Source organism: Anopheles marshallii, chromosome X, assembly GCF_943734725.1.
Source record: "Anopheles marshallii chromosome X, idAnoMarsDA_429_01, whole genome shotgun sequence".
Lineage (NCBI taxonomy): Eukaryota > Metazoa > Arthropoda > Insecta > Diptera > Culicidae > Anopheles > Anopheles marshallii.
This window is the reverse complement of record NC_071325.1, coordinates 7,140,284-7,151,641: the sequence shown is the minus strand read 5'-3', so window position 1 is coordinate 7,151,641 and position 11,358 is coordinate 7,140,284. Positions and strand designations below refer to the sequence as shown.

General features: G+C 46.7%; 1 protein-coding gene across 1 annotated transcript; it reads right to left on the bottom strand.

Annotated features, from left to right (window-relative positions):
* Nucleotides 1-4,013: 4,013 nt before the first annotated feature.
* Nucleotides 4,014-7,381, bottom strand: LOC128713063 (uncharacterized). Its single transcript, XM_053807930.1, has 4 exons — nt 7,263-7,381; nt 6,900-7,088; nt 5,978-6,053; nt 4,014-4,125 (listed from the first exon to the last, which is right to left on the bottom strand). Exons 1-4 carry the CDS (start codon nt 7,351-7,353, stop codon nt 4,014-4,016), a joined length of 468 nt encoding a protein of 155 aa, XP_053663905.1. The 5' UTR covers nt 7,354-7,381.
* Between the last annotated feature and the right edge of the window lie 3,977 nt (nt 7,382-11,358).

Below are 11,358 nucleotides of genomic sequence, written 5' to 3'. Positions count from 1 at the left end.
TCCTTCCTGCGGGACTGCAAAACCCCCACGGGGCGGAGGACAAAGGGGCAAAAAATGGGACGTATTTCCAATTCTAATTTAGAGTTTGAGATTTATATCATTTCTTCACTTTTCTTTGCTGGCGCTGTTTATTTTCTTTTTATTCTCGTGCCATTTACACAGTAACCTTCATTTTGCGACAAACGGAACACGCCGCACACCACTCCAGACGGGGCGAAGTGCTGTTGCTGCAATTGTTTTATTTTGACGTATTCAATCCGGCGGCACCAAATGGGAGGAAAATGCGATACGGAATATTTAAGTACAAACTTAGTCCAAAACCACTTACCTCATCAAGAGTCCACAAACGGTAGAAGAACGGTGGTGAAAAGAAGGGTGGGGTGAAAGGTGGAGGTATTGAGGAGGAAGAAGAAAAGGAGAGGTGGGTAGGGCGGGTGATAATGTTCAACAACAACCACTAGCAGACGTAAACAGTTCGTGCCGTCCGTGTGGAACACTAATCCTTCCCATCCACACCATACTGCTTTATGTATCCTGGTCACGGCACCAGCGCGTGTAGTACAAAACCATCAAGCCGTCGGTTTGTTTTTATTTCTCCTCTCGCTTCCATTCCAGCCTATCAAGCTAGGGAGGGAGGGGAAGCTCACCTACTGCCGTACCGGAAAACCCACGGCACGATAATAATGTAATGCGAATGACGGACGGAATTGGCCACCGTGCTGGTTGGCGCGCAACGGCCCGGCACGAGGGGGTGTGTTGATTGACGTGCCCGAGGTGAAGCTTCGTCGTCGAGACTGATCGAAGACACGGAAAGGGCACGACCCGGGCCTACGGTTTGACTCGTGAATCTGGTTGGCTTATTGTCCCGTGGGCTGCTGGTTTGCCTTCCATCTTGTGCTCTAATCAAAAGGCATCGTCTAGTGGTACTCAGCGCAATGGCAGACAGAACCACTGTTTCTTGGAATGATTTTTGATTTCAACTTTCACCGTTGCGTGAAAGGATATATATTTTTTTGAGCTTGTTTGCGCTTTGTGTTTTATCTATTCGGTGTCTTCTTTTCATTCGGCCAACCGAACCGTCCATGGTCAACTATTTACGCACCAGCGCACCGGCACTGGCAGCCGGATATTAGCGTGTGACTCAGGCGAATTGGGACCGTTCGAAGGCATCGCCACACCGTGAAACACCTGTCGCCAAAATGGGTGCTTCTTCGCAACGCCAAGAGCAAAATGAAGCAAAAAGTATCCCTTCATCCGGCCATCATCGTCAGCTGCATCCGGCGGGAAAGGATTCCCGCGCACCAATCTAATCAATTTCCAGCAGAAAGCTTTCCAACACCACAGAACGTCCCGGCTTAAGCTGTACCGCAATCATTATGCGATTAAATAATCGCATTGCACGGAAAGGGAACGAAACTGCCGCTGCTCCTTCACTTATCCAAACAAAACCGGCCCAGGAATGCTGGCGGGTGGTTGTTCTGCTCCATAAAGCGGAATGCGGACCAAAGTCCTGGCTCTTCGGATGGTATCTTGTAAAAAGGGAGGATCGGGAAAACGACGAACAAAAAAAAAACCGTCAAATTTCACACCCCAACGCACATCTGATTGGCGTCCACGTGGGGCGATGCGATGGGTTGGAATAATTTGCACGTTTTTCTTCTATTTGTGTATGTGTGTGCAGGTGGCGAAAGAACGACTTTGGACAATCAAACACACACATACATACACCGCACATTCCTTTTTTTCTTCTCATTCATCCCGTTTGTTCCGCTCGGGTTTCCACACTTATCCGATTACGTTGCGATTCTTACAAGATCATTGCTAAAATTTCGTTATCCTCCCCATCTGGTTCGGTTCATTGTTACCCAAACCGGTGCCCGGTGACTGTTGGACGGATAACAGCACCAAGAAAAAAAAGGGGTGCGAAAGGCTGCCAAGCTGCCACCAGCTAGTTTAAAGATATTCTTTTAATCCAGCCACCATAAAAAAATTGGTTGCTGGAATAGCTCGCCATGGCTTGACAACCATTTTCCCTTGTTTCTTTCTTTCGCTGTGTTTAATGAGTCCAGCGCACGAACGATATTTCAATTTTCGCATTGTACGGCAGGGTTTGCCTATCAAACCGAACGCAGGCAAAGTTGTAAAATATTGATTGCATACATTCAGGCGTTAATTAATTACGGGTGATATTGAGCAGCGCCAACGGTACGTATATGGCACGGTACGGAGAAGAATGATAAATGCGGTTTGTAGCGAATGTTTCCAACGATCGTAAAGCTTGATTGCTTTTCGTTTTGTTTTGGTTGGTTCAGTGTCAGATCAGATTTTATTTTGAAGTAATATTTCTGTTTTATTTTGCTTTTTTTTCTTGTTGTCTCACAATTGTTATTATAACGCGTCTTCTGGGGGCCACCGCCACACAGCCCTTCCTTCCCTTTTGTAACACTCTCTGCCCCCTCCCCTTTCCCTAACGGATGGTATGATGGATGTTTTTTTTGCTTTCTGCAGCAAGTTTTTCTTCCCTTTCCAACCTTATCGCTCTGTTTCCGTTTTGATTTTATGTTTGATGAAAGCTCACATATACACACTCACACTGACACACACACACACACACACACACGTGTTATTATCGTGCCAAATCGATCCCAATTCGAGCGGTGGTGACCGGTGATCTAAAGGAACTAAAGTTCACCTGCCTAAATTCCCCGCTAGAGGGCGCCACACCGGGACCAACTTTTCCCGGGACTTAGGCTCGATGCGGCGGACGGGGATCGAAACGGGACGATACCGATTTCCGAGACGACCTTATGCTGTGAGAGATAAAGGTCCTCGAGGAGGTGGGGTGGGGAGGGGGTGAGTACGTTTTGAAGTGGTGGTGGTTTTAGGGGGGGAGGTGGGTTTGTATACAAAGGTACGCGAGAATTAACACAAAAACTCGCTAATATTCGTAAATAATAACTACATCCAACTGTTGGTTTTTTGCTCTCGCATTCACGCTGACGCTGTACATCGCTTGCATCCTTGCTGACCGTACGGTGAGCGGGGGGTTTAGTATTTTTTTTTTGTATTCCTGTGTGCATGTGGCGGTGGTGGCCCTCACTTACAGCCCTCACTACCAAGCCGGCGGGACGGCCATCTTTAAACGGTGCCCATCCAGCAAGATAGCTTGTGTGCATGTGTGCGTAAGAGTTTGTTTGTGTGTGAAGTTGTTTGATCTGGTTATCATTCCATCCCTAATACACCTGTCAACAATAATACCGTCATTTCTGATACTGTTCTTTTATTCTCGACTTGCTCGCTGCTGCACTCCTGCTGCGCGTGTTGCTTCGTACGCATTTATTATTTAGTTTTATTAATATATTTCATGCTTTTTTTGTAGGTTTTTTTTTCTTTAAATAGTTTTGGGAGTTTAAGAAATCGTTTATGCATTAGAAAAACAGTAGAACAAAACAGAAAATAATACATAATATCGTTCGTCCTTTCTATCAAGATTGTTAGTGATTACGCATGATTGAGTTTTTAATAGTTTTCTCTCGCGCGCGCGCGTGTGTGTGTTGTTTGAGGTTGGTGTGTATGGTGTGTGTGAGAGAGAGATTGTTTTTTTTGGGATCGAAAAAAAAGTTGCTATCTTTAAAAGGAGTAACTTTTTCCCGACGTTTTTTGTTTTTGTTTTGGTTTTGTTTATGCTTTCAATATCGATTCCCTAGTATCTACTATCGCATACCCCCGGTGGGAACCGGGTTCCACCGCGCATTAAACCGACCGGTAGCTGGCCATGCTTTACATACTCATCCAGGTGCATATGTGTGGTAGCGGTTCGCCTTAGTTGTGCGTAAGTTAAAGCTGAGCCACGCTGAGATGAAGAGAAGGGGTAGGAAAAACTGGTACTTTGTTAGGACTGTCGAGGGGTGGACCGTTTTCGGGGAGTGGGAAGGAAAATAGGGCGTTTTTCTAGGGGTGGAAACAGTGAAGGGACAGTTCGGTAAGCTTTTAAGCACCAATCGCATTCCCGCTTAGTGCAGCGTCGAGTAGAGCGGCTTCGTCTCCGGTTCGTACTCCATCTCCTGCGGAAACACCACCTGGCTTGGTTTGTCCTTGAGGTACAGTCCGTAGCGCGATGGGTATCTGCGACAAAGGGAAGAGTGCAACGACAGGAAATGAATGTATTAGACGCCAGAAAAGCAATAAAAAACAGATATAAAATAGTTAAGCTTCTCTATTCGTTATTAAATGGTTTCCTTCGTGTTTTTTTTTTTCGTTTCTCCTTCCCCATTCGGTAACGGTGGTTGCTTTTACGAGCCTTTCGGTGACTGCTTTCGTACAGCGCGCAACGTAACCGTGTCGGATCAATCGTAGCCACCCCTCTGGCGAAACGCTTTTTGGCTGGCTTTTTTTTAATTTACTCGCCCCATAAAGCCCGCGAAAGCTACTACTTCAAATCAGGTTTAGATGGCTAAATAAGATAAAAGCCACTAGCATGTGACAAAACTTGCCGTTCTGTTTGCCAGCTTCATTTAAACTTTCACCCTCAACAAGTCCACGTGGGCGTGGGCGCGACATTAAGGATGATTTCATAGAATGAGCTTTTCTCGTCCCTTACGCGATGATGCGACGGGAAGAACACCAACCACAGTGGTCATAAATTGGTTATTAAACAATACGCAGGCATTGATATTTATTTAAGGTAATCAGAATTTATAAATTGCCTTGTTTTATGACTATCTGCTTCAGAAGAGACGAGTTGTTTCAATGTAATCCGAAAGAATTTTTTTATGACCGATTGTCACACCACTCCAATCTCACAGTGATCCAATGCTAATCGTTTTGCCGTGGCTTCGCCGCAATTCAATATCCTTTCCGGGACGGCTCATGTCAGTACCGGGAGAATGGCACCGACACTGACGGCACTGAATATTTCCTACAACTCAGCATTCTTCGACGGATTTTTCGCGTACCGCCCTGCGTTATCGCCCATCCTCACAACGAGTGCCGAAACTTCATGTCGGTACAATTTACACTGTAAGCCCGCGGTGAAAGGCAGCTCAACTGTTTTTTTTTTTATTTATTTTGATGCCATCCCGTCAACTTTCGGTCGCGTAAAACTATCTCGCCGAAGGGCGGGAACAAATGCGGTATGGTGGAATTTTTCCAATCCCTCCTCCCACCCGCATCCCCCTCTATCCACCGTCCTCAATATCTATCGCACCCCTTAAAACCACCCTTAAACACTGGAAAGAAAACTTGCCGAGAGCGGGACGAAGCATACCGTGAAGTGGTTCACCCGCAAAGCGTGTGGTGGTTTTGATGTTTCTCGATTTTCTGTTACATTTTCTACTCTCTTTTCGCGTTTTTTATTTCCATCATTCAAGCAGCTGGCGTGTACTATCATGAGCTTGCATTATGGCGTGGGTTGAATTGAATTAAATTATCCCCCGGCTCACCGACCGCGCCGGAGTTTTTTTGGGAGTTAGTCGGGGGGAATGTACTTTTCTTTATTTTGTCAATTATGAACTACAAAACGGTATGATGGGAAAGTACGCCAAATATCCATCATTCTTTTGTTGCTCGATCCAGCTTGCTTCGTGCCGCTAATCTCAATGAACGCCTTGTTAAATGTAACACAAATAGCGCTAGTAACGATAATTTCGCTACACGGTTGTGGTGCTCGAAAGCATTCCATCATGCCGTTTGTGTTCCCTTGCTTTTCTTTGCGGCTAGTGTAATTTATTCTAGCCATGCCAGCCAGCCTATGCTATTCGCACAGCAAAACTATTCTATTGCGCCCCAAAATAAGCGTTTGATTGTAACATTCCATACCACGGGTTTAAGTGTGGCCTCCCGGTGGGGAATATATGAAACCACCTACGCCACGCTAGTTTTACATTTATGCTCGTACTTTCCAGCATTGCAGCCAATACAGAGAAGGGCCGTAGTTTTTGATAATAAATAAAATGTCTGAAAATCAACATCAACTTACCTGCGGTCAATTTCCCGCATCCGCTCCAAATGGTCAGCCCAGGCTTTCTCAGCATCGGCCAGTCTGTTTACGCTTGCTGCAGCAAATAGAAAAAAAGGACGAACAGGTAAATCGAATCATTACGCGGAAATTTATTTGCCCAGAGCATCGTTTGCGCTGGTGTTTCACAGTAGGAATGGGACCCATTTTGCCGATCATTTATTATCCAGACTATCAATACGTTATGCTCGTATGGTGTAAGAATTTAATGCGATTATGAAGAGAAAGCGATAGTTGCCAATGGCGTGTAATTACGACCCGCTGGATAAATCTGGTCAAATTTATACCGTTTCAGCAAATTTAATTTAATCGCCGTTATTTAAAAATAGATTCTGCTACACGGCGTGTTACCGGCCGGTTGTTTAGGGCACTGGATGCGCCTAACAATATGCAATCATCATAGCTTTCGAATATTTTGTATGGCTAGTGTGAATCAAATGCTCGAAATGCTAACTGTCTTACTGTTTGGTCTAAACATTAAGAAATGTTTGCATACCATCAGGCGTTATATTTACGGGTACAATCGTGTACCGTCGGTGGAAGGCATAGCAACAAGTAAAAAAAAAAGGAATGTATCATGTTAACTTTTTCTAATTTGCTTCTGAATAAAGGAGCTTGAAACCGTTTCGAAAACAATTTCAGTCCTAGCAACTAACCGGAAACACTCACAAGCAGTACGTAGCACGACTTCTACCTACAGTGAACCTGTACACATCGCATGCTACGGAAACAAATATAAATATTTAGCAGAATAGCAATTAGCTACGCTATTTCCTTCGGTTGCTATTTCCATTGATTTGCATATTAATCGGAAAGGAAAACTAGAAACTGTGTGTTTTCTTCTCCAGCGCACCCTGTGCGGCTGGTGATGGTGGTGACTTACGTGCTCTCTGCGAACGCGTGTAGTGATGGTCGTAGATTGGCCGGGGCGAGTAGCCGTAGGTTTCCCGGTGTACCGGCAAGTAGTGATAGCCGGGCGAGTTGATGCGACCGACGGCGGTGTCCGGTTCGTCGAACAGCAGGATCGGTCGCCGGTAGGCCGGAGTGTCGTGTGCACGAATATCATCGGATCCTGCCAAATTGGTTGAAAACAAAACCATTCAATGCTCAAGTGCCGATTTGATTATAGAACAATTTTCCCGCCTACGCGTATGCAATTAATCACGCCTTCCTAGTCTTTTATTTTAGATTTTGTGGTGCGGGTTGCATACTTCAAGGGGTTATTAGCAATAATTTCTACACTCACCCTTCAAGGATCTGATGTATGACTGCCAAAACTTGGCCTTTTTGTTTGGCGTCTCATTCATGCCAATCATAGCAAGATGGTTCTTGAACATTTTGATATTTGTTCTAGTCGAGTGATTCGTTCGCTGAAAGCCAGAGAGAGAGAGAGATAAAGAATGATTGAAAAATTGCACGAACGCACAGACATATTATAAAGCGCGCCCTATTAAAGCACCAGCAGAACCTTTGCATACAAAATGTAACATTTACCGAGCACCGCCCAAGTCTGGTGCCCGCAACCAAGCGCACGATCGCAACAGCCTGTCTGCAAAGCGGTCTGTTTACACACAAACTATGAAAATAATGAAATGTTTACCGACCGGGGCAAACAGTTTTACGTCGGGTCGGTAAACAGTACAAGGGATGGTACAATTTAATTTCACCATTCCAGCACTTGTTGAACCAGCAGTGTCGATACATCAAATCGTCCGATTTGAAACAGCAACTGGTTGCTCGAGCGGCGTTTTAATTGCAGTGACAAATCACTCCTCAGCTTCCCAGCGCAAAGGCGCAAATGGTGGCCAACGGCTGGGGCAGTACGAATGGAACCATTTGGTTTTGCGTTGGAAAGCGCGAGTATTTGATCAACGAAGTACACGTTGATTGGCGTTTGCGGAATGGAAGCGCCCAGAACGAACGCATCCGTTGCGATCTTACGTTCACAGCGCGAGCTGTGATTAATGTTGCAGAAACTGAACGAAAACGCTGGCGACTAAATTAAGTTAAAGTCAGCATTTATTTGATTTGCTTTAACTTGTTCGTGTCCCTCCAAAGCAACCGTTTTAGTTTTTCTTGCACAAATCCATTTCGAAGGAGCTTTAATGGTAAAGCTAACATTAAATGGCAGTTCACGGTACACACGAGGAAACGATCATGCAACCGTAAAGTCCACGGTTGATACGAGGCAGGCAATCATCAATCAATCAATGCCGGGACAGCAAACAAGCCCATGCCGACAAGCTTGAACTGCTGTGCAACTTGGCAGTTCGACGGAATTTCTCCGATTCCGGCGAATAGTATGGTTGCCGATTAAAATAAAGCAGCAGTAGTCGAGAAACGAGAGGGTAGGGAGGGGGCAAAGAGAGGGGAGCGGGAGTTGGTTGATCACTTCTCATTTCTATCCGCATCATATCGCAATCGAAAAATGCGGTCGAAACAGTGAACCGAATATGGTTGAATCGCACCGAACTTTCAATGAACTAGCGCCTGAATGTATGCAATCGAGCGTCACAATATCTGTTTTAACCACGTACGCGTTGTAGCGATGGTTGAAGTAGAATGTGAGAAAGATAGAGAGAGAGAGGGAGAGAGAGAGAAAGAGAGAGAGAGAGGGAAAGAGAGAGAGAGGGATGGCACGTTCCCGGGTATGGTTTTGATGTGTAATTGATTACTTCCAGTGCTGCACGTTGCATACAATATTTTACGCTGCAAAATTCGCCAACTGCTACGTCCAGCTTGCTCATGTTTTTTTTTTTTTACCTTCCTCTGAACTGTGCGTTGCTCAGCACGTTCAAATGAGCACCATTTCGGCAAACTGCAACCCACACTGTTACGTCAGCAAACCGACACCTCGTTTCGCCGCTGAGTGGCCAGGGTGCGGGTTAGATTCGGCAACCACTGAAGTGGGCTCCATTAAATTATTTTTCAACTCCCCTCGCCTCTCATTTCCCCCCCTCCTCCTCACATCCTGCCAGGTTCGCAACGTGGTGGCCGATGGCTTCACGGTGAACGTTCTCCTGCACGGCATGATGATGGGATGCGAACAACTAGTTTTGCTGCTTCGCCAACACCATAGATGGTGTTCTTGAAGACACGGCACCCACAGCACAACGCTATGCGCTGCGTGTGTTGGTTGGTGGTGGTGCGGCTGGTAGGGAGGTAAAAAAAAACCTTCGCCAGGAACGTGATCAGAATCACATACACCACCAGCGCAGTTCTAGAGTGGTGTTTAAAGAGCATCAGCACTGCAATTGACACGTCCATGATTGAGGCCATGTTGAGTCGTTTCATCCCATCCCGGTAAACAAGATGCAGTGCGAAAAAGGCGCTCGGTACGTAGTGCAGTGTAGACGTGTGTGTGTGTGTGTGTGTGTGGGTTGATTCATTACAGCAAACCATCAAACCACTGGCAGCACAAAGCATTACCCAGTCGGCAAGGTGTGAACAAAAATCAAGCACCATTTACCCACAAAACTGCTCTTGCAGTTACACTTTTTATCAATTATAATGCACTAAGAGCACCCTCGTTGCAAAATGTGCACGGTGAGGCGAATAACGCTTCATCATGATTGTTTTTAAGCAGTGAACCCTTTCTGCCTGTTCCATTGTGGTACTTCACCGTCCAGCTTGGTGGGTAAATTGGCGAACCAACAAGTGGCCCTCGAGCCATTCTAAACCGTGGCATTATGGGTACTCCACCATGTTTCACCGATGACAGTTTGAGGTTGAGTAATGTTCCCTTGCGCTTGAGCAACCGTATATCGCGCAGGTAGATGTAGAAAGCCTCGCATTGGAATTTCTTTCCACGCTGCACACGTCACACACAAACACGCACGGCAGGCCGAGAGTGGAAGGGAGCACTGGTACGCCCACCGTATACGCTGCAGTGTTAGATTCAATTTTGAAATTCCAACTGCTCGCGGTTGATGCGAAACGTTGGGTGGAAACGAATGGAACGATGGCCAGCGGTTTGGTACGCCTACGCCGCAGCAGGGTGAGTGAGCATGCACGAAAACTCCGGCCCTCCGGACAGGGTGTGAGCTAAAAATAGTAAAAACGCCCGTGGATGTGGAGATCGTGATCCATGGTAGCTTGCGCTGATGGATGGATTGAAACATCTCGTACAATTGACCGCAATGGAAACGCTACCGTAGAAGGGGTGATTGGGAAAATCTCACGACTGCAGATCCAAACCTGCCTCACTGCGAGCGTAAGATTGTAAATGATACGACATCACATTCTGCACGGATTGAATCAATCGGAAATTTATTTTCCTTCCCCTCAGACAGCTCGCACGTTTATCACCATCAACTCAAAATCACCGCGAAGACACTGGCCTAATCAAGAAAATCGCACAACACGAGCAACTTGTTGCACATCGCAACCGTAAAACGCACTTCGCTGACTTATCGCTCTGACCACTACGCAGATCTTGCTGCAGTGTAAATCAATTCACTGGAATTTGCCACTTGTTCCGCTTCGCTGGCTCGGAATTCGGTGCATGTGTGCACGTGTGATTGATTGTGATACCTTGTGTAGCGTGGAGGGACTAGACTACTATTTGCCTGCCAGCGCACAAAACCACCAAGTAAACCTACTTCAGCAAAGCTTAAGCCGTTCTGTCGAAGGATACGATCGTTATCGCCGGAGCGTTCACTGCCAACTAGCGCAGCAGGTCGGTCGTCATCGTACCGTTAGGGCCCCAGACTGACCACAGCACACACACATACATACACTACCACCCACTCACATTCCAATCCCCCCTCCCTTTGCCCCCTTCCCCTCTCCATCCCCCCCCCCCCCTCTCACCATCACATCTTTTCTCAGGTTTGCTCTTCCATTGAAACAAATTTCTTCTGGTGCCGTGACCAGGATCCGCCTCAAGGGAGAGTGAATCCAAGGTTACATGGAAGGAGGGGGAGGGAGTGGGATGGGGGTTTCGATGTCAGTCAGTCAGAGGAAAACACACGCTCTCCCTGCTCTCCAAACGGAGCGTTCCATTCTGACCACCTCCCCCCCCCCCCCCCCCCCCCCACCTCGCCTCCCCTCCCTCCTCACTCCATCCCACCGACTTCCGTATCCATCTGTATTAGAAAATACGGCCGTGGAATAGTGCGCCTGTGGCGAATGAAGATATTTATAACTGTGCGCCGTTACGGTTGCAGTTCGGACAGCGCACGTTACTGCACGTTGGAGTAAGCCATGGATAGCACGGGCAGGTAGACAGCGAGCTCACAGCCATACACACATACCAGGGAATTGATTTTCTTCAAATGCCCCTTCTTTTCTCTTCGTCTCACCGTTAAACGGTTCAGGGTTAGGCGAGCCATTACAGCCGA

Bases quoted from the DNA above. Each gene is read 5' to 3' on its own strand.
- LOC128713063 (XM_053807930.1), bottom strand. From the start codon at position 7,353: ATGTTCAAGAACCATCTTGCTATGATTGGCATGAATGAGACGCCAAAC. The intron at 7,089-7,262 runs GTGAGTGTAGAA...CCAATTTGGCAG, and splicing joins ATACATCAGATCCTTGAAGG to GATCCGATGATATTCGTGCA. The intron at 4,126-5,977 runs GTAAGTTGATGT...CCTTTGTCGCAG, and splicing joins ATGCGGGAAATTGACCGCAG to ATACCCATCGCGCTACGGAC.